General features: G+C 34.3%; 1 protein-coding gene across 4 annotated transcripts in view; it reads right to left on the bottom strand.

Annotated features, from left to right (window-relative positions):
• RALGAPA1 (Ral GTPase activating protein catalytic subunit alpha 1) overlaps positions 1–26,024 on the bottom strand; it is a 222,410-nt gene that overhangs the window by 54,748 nt on the left and 141,638 nt on the right. For all 4 annotated transcript variants that reach the window (XM_068546053.1, XM_068546079.1, XM_068546070.1 and 1 more), the window contains exons 31-34: positions 20,623–20,757; positions 19,644–19,827; positions 12,892–13,756; positions 10,348–10,419 (exon numbers count right to left, since the gene is read on the bottom strand). In XM_068546053.1, the coding sequence (XP_068402154.1) occupies positions 10,348–10,419; positions 12,892–13,756; positions 19,644–19,827; positions 20,623–20,757 (1,256 nt within the window). The remainder of the gene's footprint in view (positions 1–10,347; positions 10,420–12,891; positions 13,757–19,643; positions 19,828–20,622; positions 20,758–26,024) is intronic.

The raw sequence follows: 26,024 nt of genomic DNA, 5'->3' as shown, positions 1-26,024 counted from the left end.
TCATAATTCCCAATTTTAAAAACCTACTACAAAACTACAGCAGTCAATGGACTGTGGTACTACCACAGCAGAAACATATAGCTTTATATGGAATAGAATCTTGGGTCCTGAAATAAACCTTTATGTTTATCATCAATTGCTTTTTGCAACGGTACCAAGCCAATTCAATGGGGAAAAAAATAGTGTTTTCAGCAAACGGTGCTGAGGGAACTGGATATCTACAATGCAGTTGTAGATATCCAATGAAGTTGGATTCTTACCTCACACCATATACAGAAATTAAATTAAAAAGCACCATAGACCTAAAAATAAGGTCTAAAACTATGAAAGTCTCATAAAGAAGTTTACACAACTATAAAATGTCCGTGTAAAAGCTACATGAATGTTCACAGTAGCATTATTCATAACAGCCGGAAAGTGAAACTAATGCAAATGTCCATCAAGAGATGAATGGATAAACAAAATATAGGATATTCACACAATGGAATATTATTCAGGAATAAGAAGAAATGAAGTGCTGACACATCCTGCAACATGGATGAATTTTGAAAACACTGTGCTAAGAAGCCTGCCACAAAAGACCACATATGTTTGATTCCTATTATATGAAATATCCAGAATAGGCAAATCTATAGAGACAGAAAGTAGATTAGTGTTGTCTAGAGATGGGGAGTAGGGGGTGATGTTTGGGGGTAATAGAGAGTGACTGGTAATGGGTATGAGGTTTCTTTTTGAAGGAAATATTCTAAAATTAGATTGCTGTGATAGTTGTCTGTGAATATACTAAAAACATATACACTTTAAATGAGTGAATTTTATGGTATGTGAATTACATCTCAATAAAGCTGTTAGAATTTAAGTTGGAAGTATGACCTACTATGTGTAAATTCTGATCCTGGCAGAAAGGGGACCTCTCAGTGTTCTCAATTTCCTAGGTAAAGGGCTATCAGCTAGAACTCATAAATCACAATTTATAAAATTGAGAAGAGTTGCATAGAAATGTTCACCTAATGCTATATAAATCAAAAAGAGAAATACGTGAGCCATATAGGAAAAATTAGAAAATAAATCTTTAAAATGCAAAAGTAAAAGTGAAATCACCTTTATATTATCTGTCCTTTTTAAAATTTGAAAAAGCAGAGTTTAGCTGCTCTTTTATATCAAATTTTAATTTTTCAGCATTCCTTCTTATTTTTCTACTTACTAACTACTTCTACTAAATGCTTGGTATATATTGATTGCCATTAGATTAGTATGTACCACAACAGTGAATGAGGTAAAAAGATTAGAAAAAATCAGATTACTGAACTTGCAGGCATAAATATTCTACAATATGTCCAGTACTGGCAAAATATTATGAGCTTACTACTGGAAAATTCAAAGTGAAATATGCTAAGTTATAAGCACTTCTGATTCCCTGTATATACATTGCAACAGAAATAATAATACAAATAATTTGGAGATTTGAAATTTAAAAATCTGATGGTTCAACAATGAGGAATAGGAATCAGTTAATCTAGTCAAAGAAAACAAAGGATCTACAAATGGTCTGGAGAGATAAGACTATAAAGAAAGTAACTTTTCATTTTCTTCCACCCTAATCCTCCAGACAAGTAATCAGGTTTGTTTCCAGGTTCTTGGCTTAAGAAGAAGCTCAAAGTTGCCTTACTGTCACATAATTAGAATGTATTTTTATCTGAACCCAATATGTTAGAAAAAGAAAGGAAACTTGTTTTCATTATTTAATTTGTTTAAAAAAGCAAAATAAATGTCATGTGTTCATGTGGTATACAATATCAAAAAGAAAACCTATGCTGTCTCAAGGAAGATATCCTTCATATATTCCAGGTACATATGAGAATGGAAGTAGTTTAGCAGGAGCCAAGAAGTAGAAAAGCATAAGGTAATGTAAAGAAACCATGAATAGCCAAGACTGGCTGGTATGGCCTGAGTTCTAGACTAAGGAGTCTGGTCAGGCACTGGGAAGTCACTAAGGAATAAAAAAAAATTTTACTTTAGAAAAATTATTCTCGTGGTGAATACTGTCTAGATGGTGAAGAGTTAGAAGATGAGAGAGTTGTTTTAACTCTCTCCAAAAGAAGTAATAAGGACATGAATCAAGAAGTTGGGAGCAGGAAAAGCAAAGAAGAGATAGAAGTGAGAAATAATAAGAAGAAAGAACTGACATAATGATAAATACTAAGGGCAAGGGAAAGGAAATGGTCAAGTGTGGGTGACACTGAAATGGTACTTCTAAATATAATCGAGAAGATTAGGAGGAGGATGTTACTTGGGAAAGAACTGATGACCTGCAAACAGAAGTAAGGAGGCAGGTAAAAAATTGTAATAAGCAGCTACAAAATCATGACTGAGAATGAAGAGATAGGAGTACATGGACAGAAAAGAATGGGGTTGAGAAGATATGAGAGATATCCCAGTGAGAAGGAAAACTATGTTAGGGGAGAAGGCAGCAGAAAATGAGCCAGTGAAGACAAACTAGAAATAACTAGTTTAGCAGGAGCCAAGTAGAAAAATATTAGGTAATGTAAAGAAACCATAAATAGCCAAGATTGGCTGGTATGGCCTGAGTTCTAGACTAAAGAGTCTGGTCAGCCATTTGGAAGTCACTAAGGAATAAAATAAAAATTTTACTTTAGAAAGTTTTACTTTAGAACAAAGTAATTTAACATGACTTTAGAAGCCAGGGGAGAAGAACATTTTAAAGAGAGAACAGACAACAGTACTGAACTTTTAGGGGATATAATACTCAGAAGTTTTTAGGGCAGAAACTATTCTGTATTATAGTGTAATGAGTATACATGTCATTATACATTTGTTAAAACTCATACAATGTACAACACCAAGAGTGAATCTAATATAAACTTCAGTTAATAATAATATATCAATATTGGCTCATCAATTTTAACAAATGTACCATACTGACACAAGATAAAAAAAATAGGGGTAACTATGTATAGGGGGAAAGAGGGTATGTAGGAATGCTCTGTATTTTGCAATTGATTATTTTGTAAATCTAAAACAGCTGTAATTTTTTTAAGTGCCTATTAAATTAATTAAATTTAATTAATTAGATAAATCAAGGAGGCTGGAGAGGATGGAGAAAACTTTAGACTTGATGGTCAGGATACTAACCTTCAAAAGGATAGTTTCAGTAGAGCAGTAGAGGTCTGAGGACACATGGTGAGCAAGACAGCAAAAGAGGTATGATTTGTGCCCCCAATGACTTTGGTACCATCTAGTACCAAAGATAAATTATTATGGGGAAGAATTAGGATATAAGAACTCAGAGACTAGTTAGAGGGTTTTAATTTTACAACTGTCTTGGAAAGAATATCTAAGAAATAATAATAATATTAATACAGTGTGATAAATACTATGACAGGAAAGTGTTATAGGGATCTGTGACAGCCCATGGAAGGATAGCCAAACATAGGGTGGAAGGAACTGGGGAGGAAGGTAAAGGGTTAGCAGTAGCTTAGGGAAAGGCTTTTCAGAAAAAATGATGTTTAAGCTAAGACTAAAACAATGGACAGGATCTACACTCAGCAAAAAATTTAGAGCATAAGACTATTTCATTGTTAAATAATAAACAATAAAACTCAGACAGATAACATTCAATTCTAGAAGAAAAAGAACAATATAAAGCTTATAAACAAGAAATAACAGTAATTAAAGAGTTAAAAAACAGAACATAATAGAATATGATAAATGAGAAACTGTTTCTTTGAAAAGATTAAGTAGATTATTTGCATCCAAAAAAAAAAAAAAGCCCACTGTAATGGTGGTGCATAATTCATTTACAAATATAGCTTAAAAGTTAAAAAACGTTTTAAAAGAAACCATAATTACAATAATTTGTTATTTAATACACAATACAAAAAAGATGGAAATTGTAACACCAATAACCTAAAACGTGAGGGAAGAAGTAAAAGTATAAAGGTTCTGTATGCTGTATATAAAGCAAATATTAATAGAAAAGGAAATAAACAGCAATACAGTAATAGCTGGGGGTTTTAATATCCCACTCTCAATAATGGACAGATTATCCAGACAGAGACTCAAAAAGGAAACAGTGGATTTGAACAACACTATATACCTAACAGACATACACAGAACATTCTGTCCAACAGCAGCAGAATATACACTTTTCAAGTGCACACAGAACATTTTCTAGGATAGATAACGTGTTAGGATGCAAAACAAGCCTCAACAAATTCAAGAAGCTAGAAATTATATCAAGTATCTTTTCCAAACACAATGGAATTAAAGTAGAAATCAATAACAAGAGAAAAGCCAGAAAGTTCACAGACACATAGAAATTAAATGACACACTCCTGAACAACCAACGGATCAAAGAAGAAATCAAAAGGGAAATTTAAAAAATATCTTGAGACAAACAAAAATAGAAATACACACTGAAAGTATGAAATATAGCAAGTTCCAAGAGGGAAGTTTGTAATGATAAACACGTACATTAAGAAAAAGAAAGATCTCAAATAAACAGCTTAAGTTTATACCTAAAGGAACTAGAAAAAGAAGAATAAACTAATCCCAAAGTTAACAGAAAAGGGGAAATAATAAAGATTAGAGCATAAATAAATAAAATAGAGAATAGGCAAACAGAAAATATGAAGCAAACCAACAGTTGGTTCTTTGAAAAGATAAACCAATTGAGAAATAAATGGTATTGGGAAAACTGGACATTCACGTGCAAAAGAATTAAACTGGACCTTTGTCTTACACCACTCACAAAAATTAACTTGAAATGGATTAAAGACTTAAATCTAAGACCTGAAACCATAAAACTCCTCAAATGAAAATAAAGGGTAAGCTCCTGGACATTGGTCTTGTCTATGATTTTATGGATATAACACCCAAAGCTCAAGCAACAAAAACAAAACAAAAACAAAAACAAAAATAAACAAGTGGGATTACATCAAACTAAAAAGCTGCACAGCAAAAGAAAGGATAAACAAAATGAAAAGGTAACCGACAGAGTGGAAGAAAATACTTGCAAATTACATTTCTGATAATATAAGAAACTCATTCAACTCCATTGCAATAAAACACTTATAATACAATTAAAAAATGGGCAAAGGACATGAATAGACATTTTTCTAAAAATGATATTCAAATGGCCAAGAGGTACATGAAAAAGTACTTAACATCACTAGTCATCAGGAAAATGGAAATGAAAAACCACACTGAAATATCACCTCATACCCAGTAGAATGGCTATTATCAAAAAGACAAGCGATAAGTGTTGGAGGGGATGTGGAGAAAAGGGAACCCTCGTGCACTGTTGGTGGGAATGTAAACTGGTGCAGTCAACTCTGGAAAAAGTATGGAGGTTCCTCAAAAAATTAAAAATAGAACTACCACGTGATCCGGCAATCCCACTTCTGGGAATATATCCAAAGGAAATGAAAATACTAACTGGAAAAGATATCTGCACCCCTGTGTTCACAGCAGCATTATTTACAATAGCCAAGGTATGGAAACAATCTAAGTGCCCACAGATGGATGAATGGATTAGGAAAATGTGGTATTTACAACGGGATTCAACCATAAAAAAGAAGGAAATCCTGGCATTTGTGACAACATGGTTGAACCCTAAGGGCATTATGCTAAGAGAAATAAGTCAGACAGAGAAAGACAAATATTGCATGTTCTCACTTATATGTGAAATCTAAAAAATCTAGATTCACAGAAACTGAGATCAGATTGGGCGGAGGATGGGTAAAGGGGGTCAAAGGGTACAAATTTCCAGCTATAGGATGAAAAAGTTTGGGGGCGTAATGTACATTACAGTTACTATAGTTAGCAATAACTGTATTGTATATTTGAAAGTTGCTATGAATGGATTTTTACAGTTCTCACAACAAAAACTGTAGCTAAGTGAAGTGATGATGTAGTAACTAACATTGTTGTGGTAATCATTTTGCAATATATAAAAAATCATTATTTTTAAACCTTAAACTTACATGATGTTATATGTCAATTATATCTCAATACAGCTAGGGGTCAAAAAAACCTTTGAAGGGATGACATGGGAATACAGAAATTAATTATATATATATAAAAAAAAGAAAAAGAAAAGCCCTACAAAACTGAGAAAAGGAATGTAGCAGAGAATTATGACACCATGTATGAATCTCTACTAAATATCTTTTGAAATCTCAGTGAAATTGAGTTTTGTAAAAAAAAAAAAAAAAAAAAAAAAAAAAAAAAAGCCCTGAAATGGACCCAAGAGGTAAAAGAAAAACTGAAAAGACTAATAATGATTAAACAAATGGAAATAATTTGAAATTCTACTAATTCTTCCAAATTTTCAAATAGATAATATTCATTTTATGAAGCTGGCTGTAATGTTAATTCTGGAAACGTTAGAACAGGCAAAAAATTAACTATAAAATATTCTAACAGATGAACCATGCCCTAATTAAAAGTGAAATTCTAATAAATTCAACCCAACAGGAAGTCAAAGGACCCAGTAAGGTTTATCCCAAGAATGCAAGAATTATTTAATATTAGCAATCTAGTTAATATACATCAACTAGTTAAGAAAGCAAAAGCTGAATATAAAAATATATAAAAACCTGAATAGGTGCTGAAAAGGATTCTGATAACATTTAACAACCTTTCATTATGAAATTTCCTAGAAAACAGGCTACTTTCTCAGAATGATAAAAATGATGTATTTCAAACTAACAACCAATATTTTACTTAAGTATGAAACAGAAGAGTCATTTCCATTAAAAGCAGAAAAGACAAGGATGGCCACTCCTCCTATAACTATTTAACACTGTAGTGCAAGTTTTAGTCAGTGCAATCAGACATGATGATATAAGAAAATAACGGCATAACTTTTCGAAAAGAGATGACTTGCAGAAAATGATTATATACCTAAGCAAATCCTAAGAGTGAGACAACTATAAAATGTTTAAAATCAACAAGAGAGGGACTTCCCTGGTGGTGCAGTGGTTAAGAATCTGCCTGCCGGAGATCAGCTCGGTGCTTTGTGACCACGTAGAGGGGTGGGATAGGGAGGATGTAAGGGAGACGCAAGAGGGAGGAGATATGGGGATATATGTATATGTATAGCTGATTCACTCTGTTATAAAGCAGAAACTAACACACCATTGTAATTATACTCCAATAAAGATGTTAAAAAAAGGGAAAAAAAGAAAAAAAGAAAAAAAGAAAAGAGAAATGACTTAGAATAAAATTGAAATAATAAAATTAGTATATTTAATCAAAAAAAAAAAAAAAAGAATCTGCTTGTCAATGCAGGCGACACGGGTTCAAGCCCTGGTCCACGAAGCTCCCACATGCCATGGAGCAAACTAAGCCCATGCGCCACAACTACTGAAGCCTGTGCTCTGCAACAAGAGAAGCCACCACAATGAGAAGCCCGCACACCGCAAGGAAGAGTAGCCCCCGCTTGCCACAACTAGAGAAAGCCTGCACACAGCAACAAAGACCCAATACAGCCAAAAAAAAATAAATAAATTTATTAAAAAAAAAAAAATCAACAAGAGAATTCATAAAAGTACTTGGATACAAAATATAACGGGGGGAAAGATTCTATTCAGAATAGCAACACGAAAGTAAAACACCCCTAAAGGTAATGTCTGGGTATCAGAATAAATAAAAAACACTCCATGATTGTGAAACGGAAGAATGATGATAATAAATGTGTTTATTCTTCCCATAGGAATGTTTTATTGCAAATCAAATCAAAATAGCAATGGGATTTTTTTTTCTGGAAAACAACAGCATAATTCTAATCAATAACATGTTTCTGGAAGAAAAAACAGGTGAGAACATGTAAGAAAAGAAGAATGTGTGTGGGTGGGGTGAGGAAGAAGACTGAGCCTATCAGATACTAAATTATAAAGCTACAATAAATTAAACAGTAACATCTCCACAAAATTGATAGACCAATCAATAGAAATGAACAGATAGCTTTGCAACAGCTTAATATTTGATAAAGACAATATCAAATCAATGGGAAAGATATGGATTATTTAACAAATTATAGAAATAGACTATTTTCCAACATTCAAGGTGGTTCCATTTCTCATTCCATAAATCAAAATGCATTCCAGAAGGAATAAAGAATTAAATATAAAATAATTACCACTCTAACCAAATACTTAAAAATCTAGAAGGAAATGTAACAATGTTTAATTGATTTCACGACAGAACTCTCTAAGCACAGCAAACAATTGAAGAGATTAAAAAAAAAGATTGAGAGATATAATTACTACAGAAAAATGGGCTGTTAAACAACCTGAAGTTGTTGAAAACTGAAAGCCAAATGACTAACTAGGAGAACTCCCACGATAAATACAAAAGTTAATCCTTAACACATACACATACGTAAAAGAGCTCTTACAATTAAGAAAAATTCCTAAATAGAAAAACAGAAGAAGGACACTAAGAGAATTTAGAATTTTTTTACAAATATATGGAAAATATTAACTTCACTAGTAATTAAAAACTATAAATTAATGAGATACCATGATTTGCCCCTCAAATGATAAAGGTTAAGAAAATGTCATCAATATCTTTTGCTGGACAGGCTGAAGTTATACAACATTGGTAGGATTAGAAATCAGTACTTAATGGAAAGCAATTTTATAATATATATGGCCTGAAATAAGTCTTTATGCTTTGACCTAATAATTCTATTTCTAGGAATCTATTCTAGGGCAAGAAATTAAAAACAACTCAAATGTCCAAAAATCATAGAACTTGGTGCCATAGAATTTTTTTTGAAGAATATCAAAATGGCTGAGAAAACTAATATAGAGTTTTTTAAAAGATATAACTTACTATACATTACTATGATTCCAGTTTTGTAAAACAAACAAAAATCATACATATGTCTATCAAAAAGAAAGACTGAAAATATATAAAGAAATGCTAACAAGTCTTATGAATAACAATAGTTTTATTTTTCTGTTTTATATTTTCTATAATAACCAAAGAAATTATACATTATTTAAAAAAATTATTCTGAGAAAAGCTGAAAACAACAAAAACCAGTTAGGAATGACAGGAAATGAATAAAAAATTATATTTTTCTATAAATTTGGTAGTAAAAGGCATGAAAGGGATGTACTATAGCTTGAAAGGATAGTAACTGAGGAAAGTTTTGCTTTGTTTTGTTTTAAAGGCAGATAACAAACATGCTTATGGTAAGAGAAGTAAGTAGAAATACAAGATAAAGAAGGGATAACTTTTTGAAGATCCTACAGCAGGCTGAGAAAGTAGGAAGCAGAAGTATAGAAAGAAAAAAAGGCTTTTCTGATGCGGAAAGTGAGCAAGAGAAGATGGCTCAATACAGAAAATTTTAAAAGACGAAGATGTAAGGCCTATTTGTTTTGATGTGCGAAAGGTCTGAATCATCTTCACTTTGCATTCCTGTAGAATAGTGATGGCAGGGTGAATGGCCTGTTACAAACTAGTTTCCCAATCGTCAGAATCACTGGATTTAATTAATGAACGTATGTGACTAACCTGTGTTAAAATGTGAGTGTGTGGAGGAAGAAGAAAGGTTAAGAACTACTGTTCTAGCAGACTGTCTTTCACATAGGTCAAACCTTTGAACTGAATTCTTACGAGGTTAGAGGAGAGATGACCTTTTGACTATAACGCCGGGCTTGAGGAACAAAGAAGTGGTTTATAACAATTACTCTGAGAAGTAAAAGTGAACAAGGGATAAAAAATTTGCCAAACAGCAGAGATGGCATTGTTAAAGTAAAGGTGCATGAATATACAATAACTCTATATCACACTGGTTTGATAATTTTCTCTAGTAATGTACTGCTGCCCAGGAGTAGAGAAAGCAGATGTTAGGAATGATTCTGATTAGAGAAATGGTTATGGAAATATATATATATATATATATATATATATATATATATATATATATAAACTTAAGCAGAAGAACAGTTTTGAGGGTGCAAGATAAGGCATTTTAAAAATGGTTGACAATATGTGAGTTTGCTGGACAGAAAGGTAAGCGGAATCAGAGCTGGGTGGACAAACTGACTGTGGGAACAGGAAAAGCAAAAAACTGAAGACAAAAGTATAAAACACCAGTCGAGTGTTTATTATTTATAAACAATCCAAAGATACCAAACATTTAAATGCAGCTGTACGTTTTTCTAAAAATGTTATTTCTAAGGTATATATAAATGAAAAACAGTTTCTGCTCAGAAAGTTATAATTCAACAATACAGTATTATTCACACATGAACAGAGAAATAGCTGACAGGTGCCAGAGATAAACCTGAAAATTTCCCAACAACTTACCACTGTCTTGAGTCCAGGTTCCTAAGTTCTCTAAGAAGTTTTTCATTTTTCTTCAGGAGATGAAAGCTCCTCCTAAATAGAGAGATTTATAAACATTTTCATCACGTTTGCAGTGAATGACATGACAGTCCCGGAAATACTTTCCAGTCTACTCATGCAACTCTTATACTTTTCTTGCCTTTTCATACTTCTAACACAAAGGAGAACAGACCCTAAAAAAAATGTAAAGAATATATGTCATTATTTCTACCCAGGCCCTCATACATTTCTGCTAGTGGATCATAATCTACTGGCCACTTAATTGTTTCCTTGCAGATGCTGTGAGTTTCCCAAACTCATATTCAGGAAAATGGATAAAAATACTTATAGGTTCCTTCTCAAGAGTTTCATAAAAATATGTGAGAAAATTGTTCCTCATGAGAAATAAAATATTCACAAAATCTAAATCATTACCAAATAAGGATGTGTAATCCAGATGGAATTCGTTTTTTTTCTTGTTTTACATTATATGTATTTTTTTACACTACAAAGCAGTGTGTAAATTTTACCAAATACATTATATAGGTGCTAAATTATGTATAAATTATATTCATGAAGTCAATGCTTGCTGTGGTAAAATATAGCTTCCCATCTTTAATTTTTCTCAAGAGACAATGTATGGGCCATTCTACAGCAAAAGAGAGTAGAATGAATTTATATTAGTGGCAATTACCTGTATGTGGACATACCATAAGGCAAATTGTTTTCCTGACATAACATGGCTTTCCCATAAGGCAGAGGACACGCCCTTCTAATAAGTGGAAGGGTTTAAACCAAGTAAGATTATAAACACTAGGTAAGCAAGTAGAATTCCAATTCAGTGCTTCACATGCATTTGAATTACTTTAAGATTTATTCATCCAGTGATATCTGAGCTCCCCTTCTACTACAAACTGAACAAAAACAATACATTCAATAATGCTTCTTCTTCCACTTCCCTACAGCTTTTAGTATCATCGAAATTTTAAAAATCAATTTTAAAGGTAAATTTAAAAATATTTTTAATATTTAAAAATATTAATAATGCTTTACGTTAGTGTACAATTTTAGTATTTTATATACATTATCTAATTTAATTCTTACCATTATGTGAGGTGGGAGTTATTTCCTCAATTTGCAGACTGTAGCCCGAGGCTCAAAGTTTAAGTGACTCTAACCTGGATCTTCTGCTATAAGTCTCATGCCTTTTCATTTCACTCCTACCTAACTTACTTCAAAACTCTGTGTGTGTATTGCAAGTTTTTAATGAGGTTTTGCAATATGCATAAGAGAAAACAAAACTAAAAAAAATGAAATCCAGATTCTTTTCTTGATTTGATGCTAAATCCTGAGTTAATTTCTCTGATACAAACAAGGAATGATCATATCGCTGTTTGTCTAAAAAAAAAGTTAGGCTTACGTGACATAGTAAGAAATATACATTTGGGCTGTGTCCCCAGTTCCTGACACAGAGGTCCTAAAACCCTTGTAATTCCCTGAGTGCTAGAGGTGACAGGAGAGTCTTACACAGACCTCCTAAAACCTTTGGAATTTCCTGGGTAATAAGAGCATCTTTTGTTCTAATAAGGTGACTCTTGGTGGTGTCCTGGATAACTTCAGGCTGGTGCCTCATCACCAGAAAGAGCAAGCCATGATTAGAATCTTGAAACTTTCGGCCCCACATCTGGGGAGAGAGAGGAACTGGAGACTGAGTTAATAATCAATCATGCCTACATGATAAGACCTCCATGAAAATCCCTAAATTATGGGATTTGGAGAGCCTCCAGGTTGGTGAACACATTCAATGTGCTGGGAGGGTGGCACACTGCAACTCCACAGGGACAGAAATTTCCAAACCTGGAATCCTTCCAGACTTTACCCTATGTACCTCTTCATCTGGCTGTTCATCTGTATCCTTTAACTATCCTTTGTAATAAACTGATAAATGTTAAGTAAATGTTTTACGAATCATTATAGTTAATTTTCAAACCCAAGAAGGGGGTTGTAGGAACCCCTGATTTACAGCCAGTTGCCCAGAAGTATGGGTGACCCAGACCTGCAACTGATGTCTAAAGTGGGGGGCAGTCTTGTTGGTCTGAGCCCTTAACTTGTCTGTGCTAACTCCAGGTATTGCTGAAACTGCTTGGTGTGAAAAACTCACACATTTGGTGTTAGAAGTGTTATAAGAAAAAACAGTTTTTCCTATTAGCTTACATGAAGGTTGGAAAAAACAAGATTTTTTTCAATTATATGAGCTATGAGTTCTAAGTCAGATAGTTATACTAGTCATTATGAAAATGTTAAAGTTAATTTATTACATTAAGTTATCTTTTTATTCCCTTGAAACCTGACTATGACTCAGTAGACTCAAAAAAAAAAAAAAAAAAAGAAAATCTGCCCACTGGTCAAAGAACTAATTGGTAGGTAAAATTTAGCGAGGGAAAGAACAGAGACTAAAATGCTGATCATAAGATGAATAAGACTAATATTTTTTTAAAAAACGAAAAATCTCTCCTTTATTCTTACCTTTTGTCCCAGGAATTCATTCCCAATATACTAAGAAGCAATCTGCAATAATAAAATGCTGACTGAGGTTTCTGAGGTGTTGGTTCATCTTGCTCCACAGCTTTCATGTTTAAGTCATTAAAGTGTTTCTCAACAAATTCTTTTTCCTCTGTATGCTGCTTAAGGATAGCGTTAATAACATCATTTTCCTGTTTTTCAGAAATGCACACAGGCTGTGGAGCAGGAATATTAAGTGAGACTCCAGTTCTCTGTAAGCATTCAGGACTAGTTACACCTAAATACTGCAAAAGCTCGTCAAGAACATCTTCTTCATCTCTTATTGTATCCCAAGTTGGTACAGTTTCTCTAAATCTTCTTCTAAACTGGAGGGAAACCCCATCTTTAACTGTTATATCTTCTAAGCATTCATGAGATGTAGAAGGCTCTTCTGGCTTCTCTTGGTGAGACAATGAAAGTATAAGAGATGTAGGTTCTGACAAACCACTTACAAGAGGTGGTCCATACAGGATGGCAGAATCCCATGAATATTTTCCAGAAAGATCACGTACTATAATCCTGACATTTGAATTGGCTGATGCAAGGCCAGCAGATAAACCTCCTCCAGGTATACTCTCTTCAGATCTGATCTGGATACAGGACACTAAGGTTGTATTGTTCAACACGAAGAACTGAATATTTGGACTCTCAAAGAGTTCAGGAGAAAGTTCAGTGCTTTCACTGTAATGATTGTCGTGATTTTCACACACCTGACTTGTTAACATAGCAGGACCACCACTCATTGGATAATGGCCCAAGTGATTTACCAGATGTGTAATAACAGTGCGGGCAGCTATAGAGATTAATCCTTGTTGCATTTGAGTTTTCACTAGAAATAAAAAATATAATAAGTGAGTGGGAATACTGCTGCTTCCTAGGAAGTCATATAAGAATGAAACATTAGACAACAAATGGGGATTCCATCACATTATCAAAATCACATTCAAATATTTGAGTAAAAATATTTTCAATTTATAGTATGTACTACAAGAATGATAGCAAAAAAGAAGAAAACTGTTCTTTGATGAAGTTTTGTTCATTTTTATAAGAAAGCCCTCTTTGAAATTTTTGCTTATGGATTCATAATTTAAACTGAGGCTCTTAAATGTACATCATACCTTCAAAGAAGGTTCAAAAGTGTTATAAATCACTTGAAATCACTTAGCACCCAGATTAAAAAGTCAATGAAATCCAACTGATAAGTTTCTTATATTATGAGGAGATTCAGAAACATAGTTTGCAGCATGCCTTAAACGCCATTTAATTATGGCTTTTATGGATGATGTAAAAGTGTCAGAAAAAAGTGATCTTTCACTAAACTTTAGGAGTCAGGATCAATTTAAACAGTGAGTCAGTGTAGCCAGCATATGCCGAGGAAACTTTATTTTAAAGGAAAAAATATTTTATGGCCTGCTTATTTTTCTAAGGCATTAAAGAGATCAGGAGCATATCTATATGAGTAACTTAAAAAACAAACAAACAAACATAGGAAATGGTAAAAAGAGAAAACTCAAAGAATATAGTAGTAAGAGGCCTGAAGAGGCAAGGTGCCTAATGTCAGGACCTGAAGGAGGAGGAAAAAGGAGGGGAGGGTGGAAGGAAAACAAAGAATACAGAAAGAGAGTAAAGGGAGAAAGGAGGAAGTGGAGATAGACAATAACTTGTCCAAGCCCACTAGCCAAAGACTGCCAGTGTGATTCTATAGAGGGTTGATGTGGAAGCCAGTTACGTAATGAGTGGTGTCAGGAAGTGGGGACAACTGGGTTAACTTGATACTTTTTATCTAGGAGGTGGGAGGAGAGTTGTCATTAGTCAAGACATACTAATCATTCATGTTAGAAGAGGACGTTCAGTTGTGTGTTTGTGTGTGTGTTGATAGTGTTCTTGTCTGTCTTATATACAAGGTTACAGAATAATCATGTCTCTGTATTGTTCTGCCACAGTGATATTGTCTGAGCATTGTTTATGTTCTGAAAGTTAATCATTTGGGAATACTGTGGCCTAGCTACCAGAATAAATATAGATTTGAAAATGTCCTGATGATCAAAGTATTACCTACATAAAATAAATTCCTTAATTTCGAGTGCACTTTGTGAGGAATTTCAGTAACTATATAGAATTGTGTAACCACCAACACAATCAATATACAGTAAAATTCTCACATCAAAGGAAGATAAATTTTATTTTATGTAAATTATACCTCAATAAACTCAACTTTAAAAAGTTTACAAGGGAACCAAGCTGTGCACTGCTGATATGATTACTTAAAAAGAGGCAAGAAAGAAGAACAATGTTATATTTTCGAGGCTGTAGCCCTCAAGATTCAGAACCAACACCACTGGGTACAGGCAAAGAGTCAGCAACAAATCAGCTGCTATGCCATTAATACCAATAATATCTTCTCCATTATTCCAACTCTAAAAAAGAACAGTTTTCTGTGGACTTTGGTTGATTTTGAAATGTTACTGAGTGTCAAACTTCTAATCTTCCATAATCAAGTTTTATTTTACATACATGTATATATAAACATTTTTCAGTTTACTTAAAAAGTTCCAATTACATTGAGCTGTTCTTTGATGATAGTATGGCTAGCTCTGAAAATGAGCTATTCAACACTAGATAACAACACTGAATGATTAACCTTAATTCAATCCTACATTTTCAAGACCTATTATGGTAAAGTAAAAAGATATGCCACTGAATGATGAGAAACAGAGGGGTGATTTGAATCTAGTGCCTGCTTTTGCTTCTCTGATTATAGCTTAGACTTTAATGAGTGTTCACACTGTAAGAGGCCTTGCAGATAATCTAGCCAATACTTCTCATTTTGCACTTGAGGGTTCACAGAAGTTCACTGATTACACTTAAAAAATAAATTTAGATTTCAGAAGTAGGTAGAAGCATTTTCTTTCCTAAGCTGCTTCTCTAAATTCAGGATATATATATATTTATATAAAGGTACAGAAACCTCTCAATTTGTTAATTTGGCAGTTAGGTTTATGTAGATTTTTTTTTGAATCGTAAGCTACAGAACATACATATCTTTCTTCCATATATCTCAGATATAAAGAAAACATATGAAATTCTCTAATGTAGAAATTCAAAATGAAATTCTAAAATAACCAGCCTTGTGAGAAAATGCAAAATGAAGATATCGATGCTTCTAAGGCTTTGTGTAACTAGCATTCATTTAAAAAAGTCTATTCAAGGTTGTCTTTTCATATTGTCAGATTAAACAAACCCTACAGCATTTGCAGCAAACCCGTAATTACTGATTATTATGGCATACAAAAGCAGCAAGACATAAAAAGCTGCTGCAATTCACCACACTGTAATAGAACATGCAGAGGAAGTTAATTTTGGCAAATGCTTTAAATATGAGCTTTGCATAATGTGTATAGGTGAAACTATAATTAAGACAGAATGAATTCTTTGGAGCCTCCTTTCACTCTGACCCTGCAAATGATGACTTCTTGCTAATAAGACTACTGCCATTTGACAAAAAGCCAACTTCACTACCTTGCTTTATTCTTTAGTAAATTTAATAATTACAGCTACTCCTGCCAATAATTCTCAAATCAGACTCGTTCAATCCAATACTGAGCTTATTAGGGACACTCCATGTTTAGAAATCTTTGGCCAAAAAAGTACTTGAAGATGATGAAGCATGCCTTAGACAAGGGCACAATGATTAGCCATTTCTGCCACATTAAAAAAACCCCACAGCATGTAGTCACTACAGACCACAGAATCACCTGCTGCTAGCTCACAGCTGTTCCTAAAAGGTTCTGCATTTATCTGGTCCTTAATTCCTTTAAGAAAGTCCAAAGGGAACAACTTTAATACATTTAGAGAATAGCACCCTACAGAGTATTTGGTATCAATATAAAGCTCATCTGTTTAAAACCTTTACACCTTTCCGTCTTTTACAGTGACTGTTAATGGCACAGTAAATTTGCATGAAATACATTAAAACTTCCCTTTACATAAGTAAAGTATTTATTTCACTGTTTAAGAAATACACTATCTTGCCCTGAATCAAACTTTATCATTTTACACCTTTAAAAATGCAAAAAGCAAAGAATATTTTCATATAACTTTGTCTTTAAGTAAAATAAACACTGTATTGTACTATGCCAAATCTAAAGAAATAATTATAAGTCACCTATATCAATTATTGTCTGAATTATTTTTCCTATATTCCTATTTCACTTGTATATATGTGTTCTAGACAAATTATCAGCTATTTGTGGTCAACCCAAAACCCTAGCCCTACTTCCTTGATGTGTAACTTTGTATCTTCACTTGCATTCTATGTCATCAATCCATTACCACAGCCACATCCTAAATGTTTTAATCATTTATAACTATTCTGCCTTTAAAAATCAAACTCTTCCTTGATAGTTTACTCTTTGACCACAACCTCCTAGTCTAGTGATTTCCCAATTTTGTTTTGTAGAGCCTGGGAGGGGGCTGTTGCAGATGAATGGGAGAGAAGTCAGCAGAATCCCTGCTGCAGCTCTACTTTAAAACAGTTTTACAAAGTGGACTTCCTTGTGAAATTTATTTGAAGAGCTTCCACTGCTTCAAAACTCATTTAATAAACCACTGTCCTAACATACTGATATGCTCAGTGGTTCTCAACCTTGGCTGCATATTAATCACCTGCAAGGTTTTAAAAATCCCAGCAATCCCAGATCAATATATCAAAATCTCTGTGGATGGGACCAGACATCAGTATTGTAATACGCAGCCAAGGCTGAGAATCACTGTTCTAATTTGTTATTAACAACCACATCTACTTTCTGACTCACTGCATCACCTCTACTTTCTTCCAGCTTATCACCCATTTCCTAGCATCAGTTCAATCCTTACCAACCCTAGATTCTATAACTAAACCATATATCAATATTCTGAAAGCCATTGTTCCCTTGTATATCTGCCAGATCCACCTTACTGAATGTTGACTGGTGCAACCAAAACTTTGCAGTTTCCAGTTTCTACTGGGCCCTCAGTAACTTCTGTCAGTCCCCTTAATTTACTTCCACCTTCTTCTTTCTGGCCGCAGAAGAAGGGCTAATATTAACACCTAATCTTTCCAGCTCACCTCTCAGGAACTTCACTCTATTAATGATCCCCTTACTACCTTCCTTCTCAGCTTATCATTGAGTTTAACTCTGTCTTTAGAACTCCTTTAATCCTGAATAATCTTTTAACTTATCTATTGTTTTATCATTTTTCTTTGCTTTTTTAAAATAAAAAAGTCAAGCTTTTTTAAAGAGCACTTTTGACACATGGCTCTACTTCCTTAACTTCTGCTTGCTCTTCAACCCACAGCCATCCACTTCTGTCTCCTACTTTTCTGCTGAAACTAAAGTAGATATATTCGTCAGTCTTTTTGTACTTGATATCTCTATCATTTAATACCATTGGTCAGTCTTTAAAAAAATCTTTCTCTTCTCTTTGTTTCTGAGAAACTACTCTCTCCTGGTTTTCCTTCCTTTCCAACTTTTTCTTCTCAGAATACACACACCCATGTAAATACATATTCCTAACAAAGACCCCTCTGCTAAGACCTAGATCTGCATGTACAATCAATTGTCCACTAGATCTCTTCATATGAATATACAACAGGCACTCTAAGCTAAACCATCTCCAATACTGCCCTCCTGATTTTCCCTCCTAATCCTCTAAACTTTCTCATATTCTTAGTCTAGCTTAGGGAAAATATAACCAATTTAACCCTTTAGCAACTCTTGCTTGGCCTATTGCAACAGCATCATGATTGGTCTCTCTGATCCTGAGTTAACCACCCTAAAATCAATCTAACATACTAGAGATCAGCAAACTTTTTCTGCAAGGGGACAGAGAGTAAATTATCTTCAGCTTTATGGGCCATGCTATCTCTGTCCCAACTACTCAACACTACTTTTACTACACAAAAGCAGCCATAATGACACATAAATGAAGAGCATGGATGTGTCTCAATAAAACTTTATTTATAGAAACAGGTGGCAGGCATGGGCCATAGTTTGCTGACTCCTGTAAAATACTACTGTCAAAGTGCTCTTAATACTAATTTTATCATGTATATCAGTGGGCCCCAACCTTTCTGGCACCAGGGACCAGTTTCATGAAAGACAACTTTCCCACGGATGGGGGGTGGGGTGGGGAAGGATGGTTCAGGCGGTAATGGGAGTGATGGGGAGCAGCAGATGAAGCTTCGCTTGCTCACCCGCCGCTCACCTCCTGCTGCGCAGCCTAGTTCCTAACAGGCCGCAGACTGGTACCAGTCTGTGGCCCGGGGGTTGGGGACCCCTGATGTATATCACACCCTTCAGTAATTGCTGGGTTCCTCTGGGCTACCCCTGTATCTTGAATGTACTTTTGTTTTTATATGTACTCATATCATAAGGTTATTTGTTTACATCTTTCCCTTATATCAGAGAGTAAACTCTCTGAATGTAAAAACAGTGTGGTTAAAGAACTTATCAGAATAACTTAGAAGTATAAAGGGAATGTCATCACATATAATCTTAGGAATTGTGTATCTGAAGTTGTTTCTTAAACTAAAAATGAACTTAGCTATGACATACATGTCAAGGTAAACAATTACAAAGTAAGATATATTATCCTCCAGTATTTCTACCCAGGCCTCAAATCACACCTTGGGAGAACCCAAGCAACAATACTGTCCTGAAGAGAATTCATTTTACCTTCTGTTACTGGCTGGAGTTTAGAAGATCGTTCCGAATCAGGAGAGTGCAGAGGTTCAGGCTCTTTTAGGCTTTCCAAATGCATAAAAGGATCATAATCTACAGATGCCAAATCAGAGAGGCTTAATGGAAAATACCTTGGATTGCTAAAACACTGAGATCCATAAACACACCCATGTAATACCTGAAAATACAGGGGAAAAAACATACCAAGTTTTCCTTTTAAGTGAAAATAAAGAAAGAAAGAAAAAGGAGAAAACAAGTCAACTGCTCATACAAGCACTTGACAAAAATTTTAAATATTTAAACACTTAGCTCTTCAATCAAGGTAAAATTTAATCTAAAAAAGAAGAATGAGCAAAATTTAACTAATGATTCTCATATTCAACAAAGACTTCTTTCAAAATTTTGCAATGAAACAACAGTGTCTTGTAAGAAGTAACTTTTTAATTATCCCTAGGTACCGTAAGATAAATCTATGTTCTTAGAAAATACCTAGCTCAGGGTTTCCCTGGTGGTGCAGTGGTTAAGAATCCGCCTGCCAATGCAGGAGACACGGGTTCGACCCCTGGTCCAGGAAGATCCCACATGCCACGGAGCAACTAAGCCCGTGCGCCACAACTACTGAGCCTGCACTCTAGAGCCCGCAAGCCACAAATACTGAGCCCGTGTGCCACAACTACTGAAGTCCGCACGCCTAGAGCCCGTGCTCTGCAACAAGAGGAGTCACCACAATGAGAAGCCCACACACCGCAACTAAGAGTAGCCCCTGCTCGCTGCAACTAGAGAAAGCCCAAGCACAGCAACGAAGACCCAACGGAAGACCCAACGCAGGCAAAAATAAATAAATAAATAAATAAATTTATTAAAAATAAATACCTAGCTATAAAACAATGAAAATGTAATACTAAGAAATGTTATTTCTTTAGGTTTTAAAAACCCTTGGTTACCAAATAAATAATAACGCAAAGAAGTTTACCTTATAAATACAGTTGAGGACAGATTTTTCTATTTTATCATTTTCTGCTCCTGTAGCATGGACTGGTTGGAGCAGTGTCTTTAGAGGTAAGGCCATGATCCAGTCCAGAAGGCACAGAAGTAAGGATACCACCAACTGAAACAACAACAAAAAAGATCATTATTATTGTAAACTCATAAAATAAGAGTTTAATACTTAACAGAAGTTCACCAACTTATCTTCTGTTTTCCAAAATGTATTTCAGGAACTATGAACTAAGTTTCACCATTAATATTTACCTAGACCTAAATGATTTTAAGATGTATATCAACATTACTGTGGGTCTCTCCCTTATATTCTAGGGCAAGCACAATGAAACCTTAAGCATAATAAAAACAGGAACGTTAAAATTATTATTATTATTTTTAAATTAATTAATTAATTTTTGGCTATGTTGGGTCTTCATCGCTGCACATGGGCTTTCTCTAGTTGCGGTGAGCAGGGGCTACTCTTCGTTGTGGTATGCGGGCTTCTCATTGCGGTGGCTTCTCTTGTTGTGGAGCACGGGCTCTAGGCACGTGGGCTTCAGTAGTTGTGACTCGCGGGCTCTAGAGCACAGGCTCAGTAGTTGTGGCACACGGGCTTAGTAGCTCCACGGCACGTGGGATCTTCCCACACCAGGGATCGAACCCGTGTCCCCTGCATTGGTAGGCGGATTCTTAACCACTGCGTCACCAGGAAAGCCCCCAAATTATTTTTAAACAAACATAAAAACACTGAGCTTAAAAGACAACGACATCAATTAGCTATTCTTACGTAATGCACAAGAAATGGAACACAAATGAAAGGCTTTAGTTCATATGTATTACAATCATTTCCACATTTCTTGTCTAATTTAACACCTGACTGAGCAACCTGCCAGAAAGACTATCTTAACCACTTTCTGATACTGTTACTAATTACATTAAATGAATCTTTCTACTGGACACGTTTAAACTGATGGATGTTATAAACAAAACACTGTTATCCAAAATGTAGAGTAAAACAGCAGTATCTATGTGGTCCATTTTATTGAATAAAGAATCACAATTAGTACCATAAAAGTGTCAATCAAGTAGTAATAAGAGATCCACTGATCTTTAGAATCAAAGACCAACTCTCCAACTCAAAGAGTAATGCTGGCCTAAATCTCCCAACACACCCCCCAAAAGAACAATAAAGAACAAAAAGAACCAATAAAATATCACAAAGCCCACATCCTCAAAAACAGAACATTCAAAATTCAATTATCTGTGAGTAGAAAATACACACAGCAAATCCAACAAGCTTTTACCCATTCTCCCACTGCAAGCTTTCATGAAGAGTGAGGGTCGTTTGGGTAAGCTGTAAAAGAGAGAAAGGAGCTAGGTACAAACCAAAAAACCAAGCCCCAAAAAAAGGTCTACCCTAAGTGTGAGAATAATGAAAAACATGTACTGGTAGATAAGAGTACTGAGTAGAAGGCAAGTATTTAAAAGTACTGCAGGAAAGGTAATACTTTGGGGGAGAAAAATGTTAAAAGGAAGTGGAGAGACACCTTGTGGAAAACATAATGTGAAAAGAAAAATCAAAAGAGAAATTTAGGACCTTGCAAGATTTTTACAATTTTTTAAAACTGATGGTTCTGTAATTCTTCTCCCACCTTAGTGTCATCCAATAAAAACACTATACTTTGTTAAACCGCCAGAAGAGGGAGCTCTTGAAATAGGAATCTTATAAACCACCCCAAGCCACCAACCTTGTCCACAGAAATGCAGACACAGTCTTCATCTATACAAAACTACTATAAATAGAAAACAGAAAATGAGAATCTTAAGAAATTCAGCTGATGAAAATTCCTGCCCACCAAAACCAATAATGAAGCAGAAGAAAACTATAACACAACCTTCTAATCTAAATTAAATATTGTCAAATAAGCATTTAGGTATAGGCAAGGAGGAAAATCCCATCTTAAATCAGGAATTTAAAAAACTAAGAAGAAATAGACCAAAAAGGGAAGAATTGATTCAAGTCAGGAAAGAAAACTAAAAAACGATAAAATGATATTAGAAATGAAGCCCAAGTTATAAGATGCCTAAGGAAAAATAAGTTTGAAAAAAATAAAAATAAAATTTAATAAGGGGCATTGAATAAAGAGAACAAAAGTGAGACAAAGAAAAAGGTAAAAAATGTCAGAGAGAAATGACTGAAATGGAAGGCAGAAAAAGAATATCCTATTCACTTAAATGTGGAGTCCCCAAAATCTACATATTGACAAGGCCTACCAGATCCAGGACAAACTGACCTGCAATAATCAACTCTAATACATATCCTGGTAAAACTTGAAAAGTAAGACCTAAAAAAAGAAATATATATGCGTGTGTGTGTGTGTGTGTGTGTGTGTGTGTGTGTGTGTGTATCTCCTTAGAGCCTCCAGGAAAAAAGATGAAATAACTTACAAGGACAAGAGAATAAAAATGGCATCAGATTTCTCAAAAACAGTATACAAGCAAGGCAACATTAAAAAAAAAGAAAAACCTCAAGGAAAATAAGTGTGAACCAAGGATTCCATATCTAGCCAAGCTACTTTTCAAGTATCTTGTTGTTACAGACAAAATTTTATATATGTAAGAGCTCAGGGAATTCTGCATTCATGAGCCCATCTTGAAGAATAAAGATGAACTTCATCTAACCAAGAAGTTGACTGAGGAACTTCAGTAAAGAGTCTAACAGTGAGTATCTGATATATTTAGTTATGGATCTAAGATTTTTAAAAAATGTAGAGATGAGTGAAGAAGAATCATTTGTTATATGACATATGCTAAATGTTACGTGCAGACATAAAGGAACTAAGAATGAAGGTGAAGAGAGAGAAGTAACATAAGCTCACTTATTAACATATAGGCAACATATGGGAGATAAAGGATACCATTAAATAATCACAAACCATATAGTATAACAGGTTAAGAAAGCAAGGGAACAAAGACATTAAAAAAAGTATACATATAAAGGTAACTACAAGAAAAAAGTGCAAAGTTTCCTGAATACCAAAAGAATTTTAAGAAGAACAAAGGAAATACATCATGCAGAGAAAGAAACACAGAAAATATAATATGCATAATAATCATAAAATAAAATGACAGAGGTAAGATAAAAAATACAATATATCATAAAAATGGGTTCAACTTGCCTAAGAAAAGAAAAAGATTTTCAGTTTGGCTCACAAAGCAAGACCCAAGTATGTGTTGTATTCAAGAGATATAGTTAAACAAAAAGATTCAGAAAGGCTAAAACTAAAGAGATGGAAAAAGGTACACCAGGTAAATTAGAATTCAAACCAAAAAGCATTAATGTTAAAGCTATAATTCAAAATGAAGATAAAACAGTTATGAATATCTATGTGTAAAATAACAGTGACTACAAAGGAAAAACTACAGTAGATGCAAGGAAATATAGAAATATTAATAGAAGACTTTAACACACCACTCTCAGTACAAGACAGGTCAAGAAGACAAAATATAGTCCACATTAACAAAAATTGAGATCTTCAAAAATGTTTATCAATAGTAAAATGATTTTGTCACCAAAAGAGTTTGAAAACTGCTAGTATAGAAAGTTAAGAAACAGACCCAAGTAATTATGGAACTTGATTATTCATTAAGGGGCAAAGAGGAACTTTTTAATAAAGGGAACTCAGAAATCTGGTTATCCATTCAGAAAAACAACAAAAATTAGATCCTTATCTCCAAACACAGAAAATAAACTTCAAATGGATGAGGGGTAAAAGTGTAAACAATGAAGCTTACTAAAAGTACTAGAAGAAAACATGAAAAGGTTTTCTACCTATGGCTCAAAATCTAGATACCTAATGAAGTAAAAGATTGATAAACTGACTTACATAGAAAACTCCCTAATATGTAAACATCTGAGGGAAAAATACCAAAATATGACTGAAAATGTAAAAACATATAAATGGACAATTCACAAAAATAAAGTAAAAAATTAGGCCATTAATAAATATGAGAAGATATTCAACTTCACTTATAAAAAGAGAAAGGTAAATGAAAACTACACTGAAATACTATTGTTCCCCTATCAAATTGGCAAAAATTTAAAAATATGTCATACTCTGTGGTTAGGCTCTGGGGAAACATACTCTCATAGTGTATGCTTGTGGGAATGCCAATATTTAACATAATTACATTATCTGTTTACCTTTTGACCCAGCAATTCCACTTCTAGGAATACACCCTGAAGACACATTCCAACAATGTAAAAATATACAGACATAAAGTTAGTCACTGCAGCATTGCTTGTAACTGCAAAATTCTGAAAATAATCTCTATGTCCATACATAGAAGAATGACTTGAATAAATTATGAAATTTATAAATTACGCTGCACTCCTTCAATGGAGTACTAATACTATACAGCTACAAAAAAGAACATGGAAGACCTCTATGAATTTATTTATTGTGAATTTCCAGAATATACTGTCAACTGAAAAACCAAAAGTACCAATGAATATCTAAGACTGTTATACTTTTGTGTAACAAACAAGAAGAAAAAAGAAAATACAGATGTATCTGCTCATCTGTACAAAAATAAACAAAGGATGGATAAACCACAGACAAATAAATAAATAAAAACAACAGGGATGGGGAAAAAAAATCTCTAAAACGGAATATAAACAGCAACGTGCCTGTTAACAACTGCTTCTTTGTTTCATATAGTTCTATGGGAGTTGTGAACGCAAGCCCCTTTGGCTTTCAGAGCCAGGTGATTTGGGGACCTGTCCTTGGGTGGCAGGCTTAAAAGGTGGGGTGCTAGACGTATGGGCTAAACCCTTCTCTCCTCAGAGAGAAGGTGGGAATTGGGGGCTTCCTCCTGACTGTACGGAGCTCTGCTAGGGTGGGGTTTATGGCAAGAGTGTGTTGCAGCCTTTCCTACCTATTTTTGATGTGGGTATTTTCTTAGTCACTTGATGTGTAGAGGTCACTTGACTAGTTTCTGTATTTCTCTCAGAGGGAATTGCTCCATGTGTAGCTGTATCTTCCATGGGTCCAAGGGAGGAGGAAAATTCAGCAGCCTTCTATGTCACTACGTTGGTGACCCCCCTCTCTGCCTGTTCTTTAACTGCTATCTTCAAGGTGTTATACTTTGCTAACACTTCTTACTCTACGGCTTCACCTTAAGTGATCTCATATATTCCCACAGTTTAATAGAACTCATGTGTTGACAATGCCAACAAGAAATCTCAGTGTTACCACTTCTTAATCATATTGTGTTGAAATATTCAGTATGTTTTATTACATATGTTCTGCCCATTATTTGCAGAACTCTGCAGCTGTAATTATGTTTCTGGACCTATTCTCAGTTATTTTCAGGCATAAACAAGACCATAAC

The sequence above is a fragment of the Eschrichtius robustus genome, chromosome 1, assembly GCF_028021215.1.
Source record: "Eschrichtius robustus isolate mEscRob2 chromosome 1, mEscRob2.pri, whole genome shotgun sequence".
Classification (NCBI taxonomy): Eukaryota; Metazoa; Chordata; class Mammalia; order Artiodactyla; family Eschrichtiidae; genus Eschrichtius; species Eschrichtius robustus.
Note: the sequence above shows the minus strand (reverse complement) of the source record. Positions and strands in the feature narration are given on the sequence as shown.